Source organism: Mirounga leonina, unplaced genomic scaffold (assembly GCF_011800145.1).
Source record: "Mirounga leonina isolate KUSES-001 unplaced genomic scaffold, KU_Mleo_1.0 Mir_101595, whole genome shotgun sequence".
NCBI lineage: Eukaryota > Metazoa > Chordata > Mammalia > Carnivora > Phocidae > Mirounga > Mirounga leonina.
The window spans coordinates 2,694,513-2,712,752 of NW_023270158.1; the positions used below are offsets into that span (position 1 = coordinate 2,694,513).

Here is an 18,240-nt window from a genome sequence, read left to right on the forward strand (position 1 = left end):
CTACAGAAACAACCAAAGTGCTTGTGTCTTCCAAATAAAATCAAGGTCTCCAAGGCTCATCAGGACCTGGCCCACTGCCTTTTTCCACTCAGGCTCTGCTCCCTGGCAGCAGTGTTCTCGTTCTCTTTCCCACCCGAGGTTTTTCCTCTGCCCAAAGGCCCTCTTTTCCTCCGAAAGTCCCTGCTTGTCCTTTGAGCTCCAGTGCAAGCATAATGTCTTCAGGGATACAACCCTGACAGGTATCATCAGGGCCCCCCCCCCCCCAGAGGATCCCCTTCCCATCCCCTCTGCCACCATGGGCTCTTACCTTTTATTTTTTTTTAAAAGGTTTTATTTTTTTGACAGAGAGAGGGACAGCTAGAGAGGGAACACAAGCAGGGGGAGTGGGAGAGGGAGAAGCAAGCCTCCCGCTGAGCAGGGAGCCCGATGCGGGGCTCGATCCCAGGACCCTGGGATCATGACCTGAGCCGAAGGCAGACGCTTAACGACTGAGCCACCCAGGCACCCCTCTTACTCACCTTTTAAATTCCAATTCCTTGTTTTTAATCTGCTGCATTTTTGGTCCACAAGTCCTCTCTGAGTGTTCCTTTTTTATAGTACTCTATTCTTTTTATTTTTTTAATTTTTTAAAAGATTTTTTTTTATTTATTTAGCGAGCACGAGCAGGGGGTGGGGCTCAGTGAGGGGGAAGAGAGAAAATCCCAAGCCGACTCCATGCTGAGCAGGGAGTCTGACACAGGGCTCGATCCCATGACCCTGAGATCACAGCCCGAGCCCAAATCAAGACTCCGCTGCTCAACCGACTGAGCCACCCTGGTGCCCCAGCACCCTCTTCTTTTTAGATGGGTGCAGTATCTTCCTGTTCTTGAGAACATGAACTATAGTTTTCTTGAAATACTCTTTTGTCCCAGTGCTTTTCTCTGAACCTTTGTGTTTGTCTTGGGCGCTGTCATTCATGGTGCGGGTTTTCCTTGCCAATCCTTCGAATCTGAAGGCACCACGCTGAAGGAGCACTTCGAGCTGTGTGTCCGTGCGGGCCTTTTGGACAGGGAGGCTCAGTGGCCAAGGGCTGGGTGGCTTCCTGAGAGGAGGACTCCCCTCCCGCCTGAGCCCGAGTGTGGAGTGGCTTGGCTTGGAGTGGACTGTCGCTCCCCGCTGCGTGGGAGCGCAGGCCCTGGCTGGCAGGGGCAGCGCAGGAGTCACGGCAGCAGGCCGCTCCTGGGGGGCCTTGCCACCACTGCTCCTGTCCTGAGCCCAGCCTGCACCAGCCTTCAGAGACGCCTGCTGCCTCATGTCCCTGGGTCTTTGTGAGCAGATGCCCGGCGGACAGGCCTGTTCTCACGGCCTGTCCCCTCCTGCGTGCAGCTCGATGCAGCGCTCGCTGGTCTGCAGGGTAGATTGCGCTTTGCCCGTCACCTTTCCAGCTTCTACTGTGGTTTTCTCACCAGCTCTCTTTGTCATGTGGATTTTATCTACTGAATGCCTTTTCTGTTAGTTTACAAGTGTTTTCAGAGGGAGCACAAATAAATACGTGTTCATTGTGCTATGTTTAGCTGGCCAAAGAGGGTTTTGTTTTGTTTTGTTGTTAAGATTTTATTTATTTATTTGACAGAGAGAGAGAGAACACAAGAAGGCAAAGCGGCAGGCAGAGGCAAGGGGAAAAGCAGACTCCCCACTGAGCAGGGAGCCCGATGCGGGGCTCGATCCCAGGACCCTGGGACCATGACCTGAGCCGAAGGCAGACGCTTAACCGACTGAGCCACCCAGGCGCCCCCAAACAGGAGTTTTAACATATATTTGCTAGCCCTTTGGTTCACATGGAAGCCAAGTTCTTCTGTTTGTGAGAGAAGAACAAGTGTTCTTGCGGACTTGGAACAGCAGTTATATCGAACCTTTCATTTACGTTTACTTTGTAGTGAAACTCTTCATAATTATCAATGTGTTGGTGGTGAATTTTTGTAGCCTTCCCCTCCCTTTCTAAAAAGAAGAGTATGTGTTATATGGCTAAAATCTCATTACAAATCTAATTCTTAGATTGTGTTTAAAGTAGCTAGTTTTGGGGCACCTGGCTGGCATGACTCTTGATCTCAGAGTCATGAGTTCGAGCCCCACATTGGGGGTAGAGATTAAACTAAATAAATAAAGTAGCTGTTATTAGTGAAGGATATCAAAAAATTGTTATCTGATCTATTCTTTACTATTTTGCTCACAAAACCCTGAGAGTTGCCTTTTGAACAGTTCATGTGTATATATATCTGTTGGGCACTCTTTCATCTCAGAATCTGAGGTTATACCTATTCTGAATAACTGCCTCCTCCTGAGAGAAACGTAGCAAAGCTCTGGAATTCAGGTGGACTTTGCACCTAAAGTCTCCATCAACTTGGAGACCATTTGGATCACCACGGGCCACACGGTGGGCTCCCTGCCAGCACTCTGGGGGACTGTCCAGAGGCCCGGGGGTGCTGGAGTGTGTGGCCTGGGGTACTCACAGCAGGCATGTAGCCAGCTTTGGTTCCATAGCTTTGCTTGTTGACAATTCTGGACTCCCTCTTACTGCTGAGAGTAATTTTAGAGTTTTTAAAAGATTTGGAGAGTTGGTATTTGGCAAAGAGTATTTCTGGTTTGTTGCTGGCTAGGTAAATGGTCTATTGAGTAATATAATTCCAGTTTCCTATTGTTAATTCTGTTAGGGATGATTTTAGAAATTAGGGTTACCACTTTTTATAAGTCTTTATCTGTTAGAAATGCATACTGAAATATTTGTGAATGAAAGGCTGTAATATCTAGCATTGCCATAAAATATTCCATCCCACACCCAGAGAAAGGCATGCGTGCAGGGGAGAGGAGCATAGATAAAACATGATTGGCAAAATACTGGTGATTGTTGGCTAGGTCCCGGGTACATCGGGGCTTCTTTGTCCTAGTCGCTCCACTTTTGTTTTTGTTGAAACTTCCATAATAAAACAAATGAGCCATCATCACACACAAATCCAGGACTTCTGGACTTTCCTTTCTGGCATGCAGAAGTGCAACTTTGATCATTTGAGACACTTTTTGTAAACAGAAGCCATCATTAGCCAGGAACAATTTAGAAAATCAATCAAAACAAACACTTGCTCTGTATTTCAAAATACCTTCTAGTGGTGAACACTTCCCTGCAACAGCAGTGCTGGCATGAGCCAGGACTCTTGCATCACGAACACCCCCTGAGGCCTTCCCTCTGACAACAGTAGAAAAATCGCAAGTCCCTTCCAGCCTGGAACTGACCTATGCCCATTGTTTCTCAGAGGGTGTTCACAGCATTCTAATGCCTTAAAATAGTCCATGAAAGCATAAGTGGTAAGATAGACATTTGGGAGTTGCTATGTTTCATGGTTTTCTTTATCATAGGGCTTCTCAGAATCTTTTTTTTTTTTTTTTTTTTAAGATTTTATTTATTAGAGAGAGTGTGCACGAGCAGGGGAGAGGGGCAGAGGGAGAGGGAGAAGCAGACTCCCCACTGAGCAGGGAGCGCGATGCGGGGCTCCATCCCAGGACCCTGAGATCATGACCTGAGCCGAAGGCAGGCACTTAAGCTGACTGAGCCACCCAGGTGCCCCTCTCAGAATCTTTATTATGTCATGCGCATTGTGATTCTGTCCAGAGTGTAACAGAATATTTCTCTAGTGTGCCTCTGTGACCACTTTCTCTTACATCAAGAGGGAGAGACTCTGGGAAAGGAAATAGTCCAGATGTTTGTTTCTATTAAGAGAGCAAACATTGCCCATAATCTGCTGTAGATTGGTGGTACACCTGTTTCATTTTGGATATTTCATAGAGCTCAGAATTAAGTGACTTTGAAAACATTCAGGCAGCTCACTACCTCATGGGAAGTTAAGCTCACTTCTAACTGTGATGTTAACAGTGTAAGATTCTTGAACTTAGCCAGGTAAAGAGCCCCAGTTCTTTTTTTTTTGTTCCCTGGGGTATCTTCATCTCTATACCCCCTCACCATCCAGGTGCTTAACCTCCAAAAGTGAGTTCTCCGAAGTGAATATAAAGTGTTGTCTAATTACAGAAGAGCACACTACAGATATTTATTGTATTGCTTTTTAAAGATTTATTTATTTTACTTATTGACAGGGTTGGGGGGTGGAGAATCCTGAAGCAGCCTCCCTGCTGAGCGGGGAGCCTGACACAGGGCTGGATCCCGTGACCCCGAGATCATGACCTGAGCTGAAACCAAAAGTCAGCCACTTAACCGACTGAGCCACCCAGGTGCTCCTTGTGTTGCTTTTTAATGCTGCCTAAGATTTTGTTAGCTTTTCTAGTGGCCGCAGCATAGTCTTGTTTGCTCAGGTAAACTTGTGGTTGACTGTAATACGTCACGAACTGCTGTTAAGCCAGGCCTCCCTCCTGCTGAACTATTTCCAAGAGATGTTACAAAGAAAAGAGAATCGTGAGACCACATGAGTTTGGGAAATGCTACTTTGTCATTTACTTGGCATAGTAAGAATTTAACAAGTAAGAGGTCATTATTCCTGTGACCATCTGTGTTGGCAGATAACTTGGTTTATTCGTCCCTGAATCACCTGGATAGGGCCTGATGCATGTGGCACTCGGTAAATATTGGTGGAATTAATGAAAGAAAAGATGGGCTGCATCTAGCAGCATGTCATCTTGTTACCTAGCCTAGCCTGTGTAGATAATCTTGTATTTTGCCTCTGTTGCTTAAAAAAGCCAGCCTCTGTTGGGGCACTTAGGTGGTTCAGTTGGTTAAGCGTCCGTCTCTTGATTTTGGCTCGGGTCATGATCTCAGGGTCATGATCTCAGGGTTGTAAGATTGAGTCCCACGTTGGGCTCCACGGTGGGTGTGAAACCTGCTTAAGATTCTCTCTCCCTCCCCCACTCCCTCTCTTAAAAAAGAAAAGAAAAAGGCTAGCCTCTGTCACTCAAAAAGCTAGTCTGCTGGCCCAGCTTCACCATTCACAGATGTGACAACTATGTGTTCTTATGTCTTACCTAAGGCAAGTACCGTCTTCATCCATAAGCCTGCATCTCAGAATTTTCTCTTAGTTCTCATTGATTTTCTTCTACTCCTTCAAAATCTTTTTCAGTCATGCTATCTTCCTCAAGTTTCTCACCATTCTAAGACCCTGCATCCCTTCAAGTAAACCAGGGGGTAGAGAGGCATTCTGCTACCCTTTTGTCACTTCTACTAGCAAAATGTTTTGGGAACACAAAATGAGTGACTCCTGCAGGCAAAAAAAAAGCCCTGCACATACTGCACAGGTCACCAAAGAGACGCAGAGAGATGCAGAGAGAGAGGGAACACAAGCAGGGGGAGTGGGAGAGGGAGAAGCAGGCTTCCCGGGGAGCAAGGAGCCCGATGCGGGGCTCAATCCCAGGACCCTGGGACCATGACCCAAGCCAAAGGCAGACGCTTAATGACTGAGCCACCCAGGCACCCCAGGGGTGAACATTTTATGTTTTTTGAGTTTTGTTTTGCCTTCCACCCTCAAGATTTTATTTAATTGCTCTGAGGTAAGCATAGTCATCAGTGTGGTTTTTTACTTTTAAACAATCACACCTTTATATAGAAAGGTTGGAGGTATCGCATAAAACCTTCTCTTTCCACTCATTTGAGACCTGATGCTCCATCAGTCCTGACTGCTTTAGTGTGTATTTCCTACAAACAAGGCTTTTCCTACATAACCATCCAAATCAGGAAACGGTCATTTATGCGTTATTGCCATCTGATTCTCAGACCCCATTCAAGTTTTATCATTTGTCCCAATGTCCTCTTTAGCAAAAGGATCCAATACAGACTCACATGTTGCATTTAGTTTTCATGTCTCGTCAGTCTCCTTCAGTCTGTTGCATCCTGTCAGGTGGTACACACTGCCATTTTGTCCCGTTACTGTCCACACTTTGGTCACTTCACTTGATGAAGGTGGTTTCTGCCAGACTTCTTGCTGTAAAGTTACTTCTTTCCTCTTTGAAATTAGTATTTTCTGGAGAGGTACTTTGTAAAAATATTCCATTCCTTATCAGACTCTGAACATATTCATGTATTTATTTGTATCGGTATAGACTCATGGTTCTGTTTTATGCAATGGTTATAATCCATTGCTATCGTTACGTACTTTGATGCTCAAAATATCACCAACTTGGCCAGTGGGAGCCCATTCCAAGTTGGCTTCTGTGTCTTTTTGACTCATTCTCATCATTCTTTAAGTGCTTCCTTGCTTTCTGGTATGGGGTAGTCCAGGCTCATCTTGTCCTCTCCTTTGTAACCCTGGAATTGGCTACTTACCCAAAGAGATCTGGTTCATTTTAGTGGAAAATGGTGTACAGACACCAAGATCTGAGCACTAGTCATGTTCATTGCTATTGGGGTATCACTACTCCTTGGTCCGCTCAGCAGACAGAGCTAGGGAATATTTGTGTGCTCGTGTATATACACATACACTCATTTGCATCTGTATTGGATGAAAACCATGTATTCATGGTGCTACCTCACCACACGGATCATTCTAGAATTTTCCCTTTCAATGTTTGTAACTCCCTTCTCTGACCATGAGAAACTTGGTTTGCACTGTCCTTAATATTTCTATTTAATTGATCAACCCCCTGCATGTAACCAGTCTTCCATTTTTGCCAGCACCCCCTCCCCTGCTCAGACACCCTCCTCTCCCAGCTCAGGCTGTCATTCATTCCAGGCCACCCCCATGTGGACACTCACCTTACCCAGCTTGGTCACCAGCACCCCCTGCTAGGTGATTCTCATATGCAGACAAGTTTGAGGACCACTGAGGGTTCTCAGCTTGGACTGCACTTTAGTCTTCTTATCAGTCATCTCCCACGTCCCTGCTAACTCTTACTGATTGCTAGTTATTTGCATGCTGCCAGACATTTCCTTTCGTAAGGAACAACACCCACAGTCCTTTTCTTGTCACTGCTTGAAAGCTCTTAATTATTCGGTAAACAGCAAATACAGTGCAGTCCTGGCTGCGTTTGCAGCCTCCCGGGTTGGTGTGCCGGTCTCACAACAGTGCCTCTTTCCTCTGCTGAGGGCAGTGTTGGTGTCATTAAAATACCAAGAAATGCAGAGGTTTCATTGGTGTTCTGTAAGTTGTCTTTTGCTGCTATGGAGAAAATAGCTATTATTTTTGTCCTGTCCCGCAGCTTCCAGTTCAAAAGCAAGTGAGAGTCTCCTTTGAGCCTCACTCAGATTTGAAAATACCCCTAAAAAAATCATCTCTTCCCGCCTCCACTAAAACAAATAACCCCCCGCATGCATGTGTGTGTGTTGCATGCATTCTCAAGTGTGTTGTTGTCTGTCCTGAAAAGCGTGAAGGAAGACGTGTTTTGGAGGAACTACTTTTACCGCGTCTCCCTGATTAAGCAGTCAGCCCAGCTCACAGCCCTGGCCGCCCAGCAGCAGGCCTCCGGGAAGGAGGAGAAGAGCCATGGCACTGAGGAGGACCTGCCACTGGCAGGTATGTTCAGAGAAGATTTCACTGTGTGTAAAAAAAAAAAAAAAAAGAGTTACTTTAAAAATATTCTTATAGACTCTCATGAGTTTGTCATCTTTTATGTACCAAAAATGTCACTGTCATCTTCTGGAAAACTCTTTCCTTTCCAGAGGAATATTCATTCTCATTGCCCTCTCTCTGACCCTGCTCACACATCTTCCCCAAGCTTTGCTCTCCTTTGCTTTCTTTTTCTCGTTCTTCATGGTTTTTACTTCCTTTTTATTTCTCCCTCGGTCACTAGTCATTTTCCCATCTCTTTACTTGCCCTTTACAATTTTATACCTTCTTTACTTTACCAATTCAGTCCACCGCTTTTCTTTGTTTCTCTGCCTTCCATTCAAGCCGATGCTCCCCTAGTACTCTGTAGAGCAGAACTGAGCTCCATTCCACTCCAAGTTACCAGTGTCTAGCCCAGACCTAGGCACCATTATGGTGCACGTTGGACTCTTACTGTGACAGTTGACCCCTGGTTGTTGGGGAAGTGTTTTATAATACCAGCAACAATTTAAGATTCTGTAATAGTAATTAAAATCAGAAAGGTATTAAAAAAATAAGAAGAAAGGTATTTTGTGTCATATTTTTAACGTTTCATGAACACCTGTGTGCAGGTACTGATTACAACTAGAGACTTAACCTGTTCGTGGAATTTTAAATAATTATGCATCATGTATCCTAAGGCACAGGTTGTACAGACCACCAGAAGAGAACCTGACACTGCATTTAGGGTCAGGGAAATGTAAAGAAGTTGCTCTACACAGTAAAAATTGGCATTTTGCATATAGATGTTAAAAAGAATCCCAATTGTCTATTATTCTTTACTATTTGTTTTCATTTATTTTATTAGAAAATGCCGTTTTACCAAATACTGCCTGTATTACAAAATGGGCTTAAGACAGGATTCAGTAAAGACTACACACCTAGGTTCATAAGAAAGAAAATGCGGCCCAGGAGAAAGAGGGGAAGCTGTGACTGAGCATTGCACTTTGCTTTGTGCTTCCTAGCATTCGTGACAAATGGAAAATTTGATAAATAACTGAATTCTCAGTATCCTAAAAGAAGGAGCAGATCTATTCCTGAATTTGATTTCGGCTAACACTGAGGTCAGAATTTATTTCCTGCTTGGAAATTTTATATGAAGGGCATCAAATATGATGACATAAAAAAAAAAAAAAATTCCCAGAAGTTGAAATGGTCTCACCTAGCTATTTCTTGAAAGCATAACATAAAAGCTCATTTCTGAAAATTATTTAGTATCATCGTACTTGTGGATATTTTAGTTGTTACTATAATGTGTATTCAGAATTGAATCAAGCAATTTTTGTCTCTTTTATTCTCACTTCTTAGAGGCAGTACGGCCCAAAACACCACCTGTCGTAATCAAATCTCAGCTTAAAACTCAAGAGGTAATACAGTTTTACATTGTACCTAGTAGTTGATGTCTGGAAATGAAGTAACTCTGTGTTAACTATCTCAGATCCCATTTGAAACTGCTTATGAATATGGGTCTTACCTGTTTTGAAGAAGAGGGGTCCAGCACTTGCACAGTTAGGGACCTGTAGCAGAGACATGAGGCGATTCCCTGGCATCAGTCATCTTAGATGTGCTCCCGGGAATTAGACTGAATGACTGGAGTGACCCAAACTGTGAGAGAGCATAGTGGATTCAGGTGGTAGCTCATCTGGTTCCCAAGCAGCCGCACAGGGTAGAAGGCTGAAGAGCAGTGAGCATCTGACTAGCAGAGGAAGGAGACGAAAGGGACGCTTTTTCTAATGCCACTTAGAAAACCATTCCCAGAGCTCCTTTGTTGCATTTCAGGATGAAGAGGAGATTTCGACCAGCCCAGGGGTTTCTGAGTTTGTCAGTGATGCCTTTGATGCCTGTAACTTAAATCAGGAGGATCTGAGGAAGGAAATGGAGCAACTGGTTCTTGACAAAAAGGAGGAGGAGACAGCCATTCTAGAAGGTACCAGACAAACAAAATAGCTGTGCTCTTTTCCGATTCCGAAGTTGATTATAGAAAATGTCATTCTGAAGCAGACATACAAACATACTGTAACTTTTGTGTCAGAATCGCTTCTCTGTTCCCCATTAGAAGGTAGATTCTAGCACACATGACCAGACCTTACATCCCTCTGCCTTAAGCATGCACAGGAGTGTAGAGAGGAGAAACAGCCCAGAGAGGATAAGTGATTGGTCCAAGGCACCTCAGCCCCAAGAACATGTGGCCAACAACAGGCGACAAAGAGTGCACACCCTTTCACTTAGAGACACCATCCTCCAGCCTTCTACTTGGGTTTATACTTTTTTTTTTTTTAAAGATTTTTATTTATTTATTTATTTGAGAGAGAGAGAATGAGAGAGAGCACATGAGAGGGGGGAGGGTCAGAGGGAGAAGCAGACTCCCCGCCGAGCAGGGAGCCCGATGCGGGACTCGATCCAGGGACTCCAGGATCATGACCTGAGCCGAAGGCAGTCGCTCAACCAACTGAGCTACCTAGGCGCCCCTACTTTTTTTTTTTTTTTTAAGATTTTATTATTTGAGAGAGAGAGCAGGCATGTGCCCATGAGCAGGGAGAGGGGCAGAGGGAGAAGCAGGCTCCCCGATGAGTAGGAAGCCTGACATGGGGCTTGATTCCAGGACCCTGAGGTCATGATCTGAGTCAAAGGCAGACGCTTAACCGACTGAGCCATCCAGGAGCCCCTCGGCTTTATACTTCTATGTAGAAGATTCTTTTTCCTGCTGCTGTGTGCCACAAGAGCATTGCTTATGGGAAGGAGCATGCTGCCTTTAAAAAAATAATAATTTAGAGACAAATACAAGTGGGGTTGGGGTCGGCTGCTTTCTTTGGCACATCAGGACAAATGACTGGCTTTCTACTGGATGAAAAGCAAAGGCTCGGGTTAATCATCATCAAATGAAGAGTGTTTCGTGAAGCCTTCTGAGACCCCTCCCACCCCCATCTGTTTCTTATGCAGGTGGCTGCTGGCCACTGCGGAAGGGCACTGGGCAAGAGCCCCGGGTGTTGGAGGCGATAGCTAGAGCAGACTGTGCGCTGGTTCCCTTTTTGCTGGTGATGACTAGTAGCACGGGCCCCACAGGAAACTGGAAGTGGCCCTGAGGCAGGAGTCATAAGGTGCTGGCTGGATGCTCTGGGCAAGCTGTTCTTTCATTGAATTCCTGCCCGAGTTATAATTTGGACCACATAATATTCTTTTATATATTCATTGTCTTGGCCCCCCAGCTAAAGTGTAAGTTCCTCAAGGGCAGTTACACCTTGTTTTTGTTACCCCACAGTACCTGACATGGGGTCTGGCACCCAGCCCCTAATAAATATTTGTGACATTGGTGGTTTGCCATGCAACACACCGTGTCCTTTCCCTTGAGTCTAAGTTTACTACTAAGTTTAAGGTATGTATGTATTTATTTATTTATTTTTAAAGATTTTATTTATTTATTTGTCAGAGAAGGAGCGCAAGCAGAGGGAGCAGCAGTCAGAGCAGGCAGAGGGAGAAGCAGACTCCCTGCTGAGCAGGGAGCCCGACGTGGGACTCGATCCCAGGACCCTGGGATCATGACCTACGCCGAAGGCAGACACTTAATGACTGAGCCACCCAGGCGTCCCAAGGTTTGTTTTTAACCAACTGAGCCACCCAGGCGCCCCCCAAGGTTTGTTTTTAAAAGAAGAAAATAGAAGGATGCCTGGGTGGCTCAGTCGTTAAGCATCTGTCTTCGGCTCAGGTCATGATCCCAGGGTCCTGGGATCAAGTCCCGCATCAGGCTCCCTGCTCAGCAGGAAGTCTCTTCTCCCTCTGCCTGCCGCATCCCCTGCTTGTGCTCTCTCTCATAAATAAATAAAATCTTTAAAAAAAAGAAGAAGAAGAAGAAGAAGAAGAAAATGGAGGCGCCTGCTGGCTCATTCAGTGGAGTATGTGACTCTTGATCTCAAGGTTGTGAGTTCGAGCCCCACATTGGGCATAGAGATTACTTAAAATCTTAAAAAAAAAAAAAAAAAGATGAAAATAAATTTTAGCTTTATTTTTTAAATAGCTGGTTTGTTGTTTTCTATTTCATAACACCACATAACAGTTGTCTTATCGTCTACATACATATATGTACACATACACATCACACACTCACACACACACACACACACACACACATTGAGGTTCTAAGTGGAAAGTTGCAGTTCTGAATCAGCACAGAAGAGGAACATGAGAGCTTAGATGGAGCCCAGTGTGAGGGGCCAGGCTTCATCAAGAGACCTCCTGACTTCAGGTTCTGGTATCCATTGCCATTCTAGGAAAACTACTGCTAAAGTGCTTACGCACAGACTGTGAAGCTTGCAGATCTGGCTCCATCTGGATGCCTGGTGCTATCAAGCTTTGTGTTCTTGGGCAAGTCACTTAACCTCTCTAAGCCTCTGTTTTCCATCCTAAAAAATGTGCAGCAGTGTATCTAGTCCCTGGATTGTTCTAAGGATGGAAAAAAAGGGGGGCGGGGGAGTGATATGTAGAAAGAAGTTAGCACAGTCCCAGCTCAGTGATTGCTCAAGAAATGTTAGCTGTTTTTTTCTACCACTGTCATCCTTAATAGTGGTAAAAATTAATTTGCAACCAAATATTAATTATCAACTATCCATTTAAATACAAGGAAAAGCAGAGGTTTTAGAAAGCAAAATAACACCCAAACATATAGCACTTAACCGATTTATCTTTCTAATCATATTTCCCTTCGGTTACTGTTAAAATTTGGTCAGTTTTTCTGAGCACACATGGCGAGGAAGCTCGAGATGTTAAAAGTTACCATGGCTAGGACTTCCACAGGGAATTATACTTGACCGAGTTGTTAAAACCAGCATTGTGAATTCAGAGAGAATCTTTTCCTTCTCATTTGTTTCTTTCAGAAGATTCTGCAGATTGGGAAAAAGAACTACAACAGGAACTTCAGGAATATGAAGTGGTGACAGAATCAGAGAAACGAGATGAAAACTGGGATAAGGAAATAGAGAAAATGCTGCAGGAGGAAAATTAGCTCTTTCCTGAAATAAAAGAATAATGCTTAACATTCTGTAACTGACATTAAATTCTAGATGACGACACTCGCTGAATCAGAATGCAAAAAAGATTGGTATAACTACGAAATTCAAGATTATTCTTTTTTCAAGCTGAAATTTGCCTTTTTTGCATTTATAAAAAGTATATAGAACAGTTATTCTAATAATCAAAAAGGGATGTTTTATGTAATATTTCTTTAATATAAATCTAGAGATATTCATGTAGTTACTATGGATATCTTTGCCACAGAAATGCAAGTAAAATTTTAGAGTTCTGTTTTCCATGAGGTCAGAATTATAATTTATTCTTCAATTGTTTTTTCCTAAACATTTGTACTTCTTGTTGCATTTTCACTGATACATGTATTTGTTGAAGTACTTACGTAACGGATTGATAACTATCAAAATGACCAAATTGTACCAAAGAACTTAAGAAGAAGCACTTTCAAGACTATTTTCTTGGTAGGTATTTTCTAAAATTCCCTCTAGAAGCCAAAAGGTAAGATAATTATGTTGATTTTCATAGTGTAAACATCACACAATTTGACATTGAGAAATACTGTGCAGAAACATTTGTTTTTTTCTGGGGCCTTTTCTTTCTTGTGTTGTTGTTTGTTTCTTTGTTTTTTTAACTATACCACGTTTAGTATCGTTGCTTTCCTAAATTCCACATCACAGTTTTTGTAGAAAGCAGGGTCTTTTGTCCTTTTTATATTAATGACCTTCATAAGCCCATTCACCTTACAGTCTCTTGTTTTTGTTTAAATCATCATCACATATAAATGTTTCAGTTTCGTTTGTTTGTCTTAGTTAAACTGTCGGTCCTTATAAAATTGTGTTCCTCTAAGTACAACTTGTGGAACTTCACTGCTCAATCCTGCTTGTATTCTGCTACACCAGCAGGCCCATGCTCATAGAATATGGTATTTTTTTTTTTTAAAGATTTTATTTATTTATTTGACAGAGACACAGCGAAAGAGGAAACACAAGCAGGGGGAGAGGGAGAAGCAGGCCTCCCGCCGAGCAGGGAGCCCGATGTGGGGCTGGATCCCAGGACCCTGGGATCATGACCTGAGCCGAAGGCAGAGGCTTAACGACTGAGCCACCCAGGCGCCCCAGGATATGGTATTTTAAAAGAACAAGGTGGCTTAATGTCAGAACACTTCCGAGGCATTTGCTTCCTAAAACGTTCATATTTTTCAAGGAACCTTTATTTCATAAAAGGGAATAGAATTAAGACAGTCCTTTATAGGAAAAACGTACATATTTCTGTTCTTCACTCCATAAAAATTAGTCCATGGTCCTCTGGCAAAGGTATAGTCAACGAGAGAACTGGGTGTGCGTCCAAGCTTTCCTCTTGTTTGTAGCTTGGTGCACACACTTGTGAATGAGCCAGACTGTCTCAGCTAGGATCCCTTGGGTTATAGCAATAAACTCACGTATTCTGTGAAACCACTGACTCCATTATGAAGGGATCTCCACTTGTGGTGCCACAGTTGCTGATTACTGAGTTTGGGTTCAGAGATGGTGACTGGCAACTTCTAAAATAATCCTATTGAAGGGAGAAGTTTGGGTTTTTTTAAAGTAGAGTTTTCTGGAGGGAAAGAAACATGTAAAATGTTTTTAAGTAGCTAAAAGTCCTGGATGTAAGCAGATCATATATGACAGTGCTTGGCTCTTGGTATATGCACTAAAATTCACATTGTTGAATAAATACAAAAAAGCAAAGGTTTCAGAGAAAGTAAAAAAAAAAAAAAAACTAAAATGACAATAGACATTATAATTGTTACTATGAACTTTACATGATACTCTTATTGCATTTGAAAACAACCTAATTGTGTATTGCTTTATGAAAACAGAAGGCTGAAATAAGATTTAATACACAGCATAAAAATACAGTTATGCTCTATTTTTAATGATTCAAATAGGAGTAAAATGTTCTGCTCTTTTAATTGATACAGGTAACTGAAGTGTATTCCTTTAAAGGAAAAAATAATTTGTAACCATGTTGGGTGGAAAATTTCTAAGTATTTATTACATGCCTGGGGGATAGCCAACAAGCTATGCTGAGCATAAAAACACATAAGCTTCACACTATGGGGATTATACCTCACTACTCACAGTGTGGCTCAGGAACCAGTGATGGCCTGCCCTAGGAGTTTGCTAGAAATGCAGGGTTTCAGGCCATGCCACAGACCTGCTGGCCCAGACCCTGCACGTTACTGAGAGCCCCAGGGATTAGAATGGGCTTTACAGTTTGAGTCAAATTGGACTAACGCACTAACGCCCTCAGGGCAACCAAGGTTGCTGGTGCTTTTTACTTTGTACTCTTCCACTAGCATCGTTGGATGATGGGGTCTTTCTAGTTGGTGTTACAGATGCCTCCTCTGCTGTTGCAGTTAGTTCGTGCTGCCAATTCACCTTTTCACACTGCCAAATAAAGAGGAACCAAGCTCCCAGGAAGACCATGAATGATCCTGCTAAGCCAGATCTTTCTGATGTCACACATTTCAGAGGAAAATGACAACACTACAAAGTGCAGAGATAAGGCTCCCTGAGAATTGTTTCACATGTTCACAAGCTTTCTCTGAGGTTCTTGAGTGGCATCAGAGGGCTGATGTCCCCCGAAGGCCATAAAGGATGGAATGTACCATGTATGGCACGTTCATGCACATGAAATCAAGTAAAAATATTCGGAAAGGTAATAGAGTATGGACCCAACCTATGTCTTTAAGGCCAATTTTAGGTACATGGAGTCTTATTTTACAAGAACGGAAACTATTTGCAGTTCCAGCAGTTTATGGCAAGTCAAGTCCACGGATGCAGCCAGTCTCAGCAGGAGCTCGTGCTCTGCTACCGCCAACTCAGTTACAGTGTCACAAATTCATATGCAAAAGTGGCAACTTCTTAGAAGAAGTGGGAAATCTCAGTTGGTAAGTTTTGAAAAGAAACTAGAGAACCTTATCTTTTAGTAGATAAAGCAGCAATGAATGATACTTGTAACTCAGAGTGCTTTCAGCTACCCTACAGTAAGCAAGATGGTTTTTCACAAACTATTATTACAAATAGGATTTTTAGGACATTTTAAAGGTTTACCAAAAAAAAAACCTTACGATCACATCCAACTTGCAATAGTTTATTTCCCTCCTTGACCACTTTGGTATAAAAACCATGACTTCAGTGAATGTGCTTCTGTAATTTAAATAATTTGATATGGTTCTTTCTGGTAATAGATTTTTCCCTCCATTTTAAAGTAAAACCTTTTTCAACAGCAAAAATGAGGGGCATTTAATTTTCGCAAATTTATGTTTCAGCTTTTAAAAATATAAGTGGTAGGAATTTTGATACAGTTTATATAATCAGTTTTATGGGGGGGGGGACAGGCCTTTTTAATGATTATTTCCAGACTATATTGATAGGAAAATAAAATTACAAAATGCATGTTACAATACCCAAAAAAGATGGTGCTTAGAAAACTAATGAGTCATGACATGACAAATATATATTCATGAAGCTTTAATCACATGCAGTTACATATTTCTTATCAATCAATTGTTATCTGGTCTTCACACTTAGGGATTTGTTCAGATGAAGCCGTTTATGATTTCAGTTGTTAAACTATGATTAGTTTTTAACAGCATTTATTCAGTGCATTCTGATTTATTTCCAATATGAAAAAACTATATTCCACTTTGTTCTGAATAAACCTCATTTTTAGTGATAAGATACGTTATAATGGTTTTTCCTGAATAACTAAAAATTGTCTTCCAACAAGGACCTATAAATATTTCAAAGTTACCTGGTATGTAGGCTTCTATTAGAATTAAAACTGCCTTGAGAAGGTACTGAGTTTTAAGAACACATTTTACTTTCACTGTAGACGACTACTCAAGTGCAGTGGGTTGTCCTTCATAATAATAAATAATTCTAATCCAGTCAGCAGGTCTTTTACTCTAAAGCTACTGCAGGATTTTTCCCTCCTCCAGTAGTGATAGCAATATTGATCTATCTTGTTCTTTCCTGATAACCATGATGAGGACTGATGATGGTTTCTGCTGGCTAAAGCTCAAACTCACCAAGGTTAACCAGTTCTCACTAAAGCCGAGGGGAAAAAATTTAAGCCTGTAATCTAATAGGGGCACCTGGCTGGCTCAGTCGGTAGAGCATGTGACTTGATCTTGGGGTTGAGTTCAAACCCTACGTTGGGCCTAGAGCTTACTTAAAAAACAAACAAACAAAAAACCCCACAACTGACCTAATAGAGATAATAGATCAATTCAACATAATAGAGGATTTGGGTAACTACCACTAAAGAATCCACATTATGATCATGAAAACAGCCAGTAAGTACATAATATTCTCTGCCATATTGCACTTAGTGCAAAAATCAAGATACAGCAAAATGGCCACATCACTCAACAACATTAACTCTCATGGAGACACTGCAGGGTATAAACGTGATGTGGGAACTGAGCTAAATCGTGTCCCTCTACCAAAAGAGTGTGGCACAAGATGCGACATTGGAGCACCAGACTGGCTCAGGTTGTGGAGTGTGTGACACTTGATCTCAGCATCATGAGTTCAAGCTCCACACTGGGCCTGGAGTTTACTTAAAAAAAAATGTGGGACGCCTAGTTGGCTCAATCGGTTAAGTGCCTTCGCTCAGGTCATGATCCGGGGTCCTGGATGGGGATCCCTGCTGAGCAGGGAGCCTGCCTCTCCCTCTGCCTGCCACTCCCCCTGCTTGTGCTTGCTCTCTCCCTCTCTCTGTGTCAAATAAATAAAATCTTTATTAAAAAATAATGCCATCAGGGGCACCTGGGTGGCTCAGTCGTCAAGCGTCTGCCTTCTGCTCAGGTCATGATCCCAGGGTCCTGGGATGGAGCCCCGCATCAGGCTCCCTGCTCCGCGGGAAGCCTGCTTCTCCCTCTCCCACTCCCACTGCTTGTGTTCCCTCTCTCGCTGTGTCTCTCTCTGTCAAATAAATAAAATCTTTTAAAAAAAATAATGCCATCAGCAAGATTAGTGTAGTGTTCTTTGTTCATTGAACTAACAAAACAAGTGCTTGTGAAATTAAGGCATGAAAATAGACACAAATCTGGACAACACACAAAAGTAATTTCATAACAAGAACATGGGATGCATGTCTTACTGTCCCTAGTACCACACTTTGAGGAATGAGACTAAGCCAGTGAATTTCTTGACCGAAGGCAGTGACCCTGCACTTGAGAACCACCTGGGAGCTTTAAAAATGCTGATGCCCAAGCCCCACCCCCAGAGATGCTAACTGGTTGGGGATGTAGCCTGGGCATAGGGCTGTTTTTGTTTTTGTTTTTGTTTTATAAACTCCCCGAGTCGTTCTGAAGAGCAGCTGGAATTGCAAAGCTCTGGGCCTAGGGGAAAGAGCCCTGGGGGGAAAAGATTTGTTTGGGTGAGATAACTAGGGAGCACTCATTTGCTTCCTTAGAAAAATGAAAGGGTGAAATTGCTTGGGTTTTGGGTTGGTTTTGTTTTGTTTTGTTTTGTTTAAGATGTTATTTTTAAGTAATCTCTACACCCAGTGTGGGGCTTGGACTTACAACCCTGAGATCAAGAGTCACATGCTCTACCACCGGAGCCAGCCAGGTACTCCTGGTTTTAAAGTCCATCCCATGTCCTAAATGTTATCT

General features: G+C 42.8%; 1 protein-coding gene across 1 annotated transcript in view; it reads left to right on the forward strand.

The window, feature by feature from the left end:
* SYAP1 (synapse associated protein 1) overlaps window positions 1-13,418 on the forward strand; it is a 29,405-nt gene extending 15,987 nt beyond the window's left edge. Inside the window, exons 6-9 of the mRNA XM_035000199.1 lie at window positions 7,333-7,481; window positions 8,862-8,920; window positions 9,333-9,480; window positions 12,422-13,418. Coding sequence (XP_034856090.1) covers window positions 7,333-7,481; window positions 8,862-8,920; window positions 9,333-9,480; window positions 12,422-12,549 — 484 coding nt within the window. The 3' untranslated portion in view covers window positions 12,550-13,418. The remainder of the gene's footprint in view (window positions 1-7,332; window positions 7,482-8,861; window positions 8,921-9,332; window positions 9,481-12,421) is intronic.
* Window positions 13,419-18,240: the final 4,822 nt, after the last annotated feature.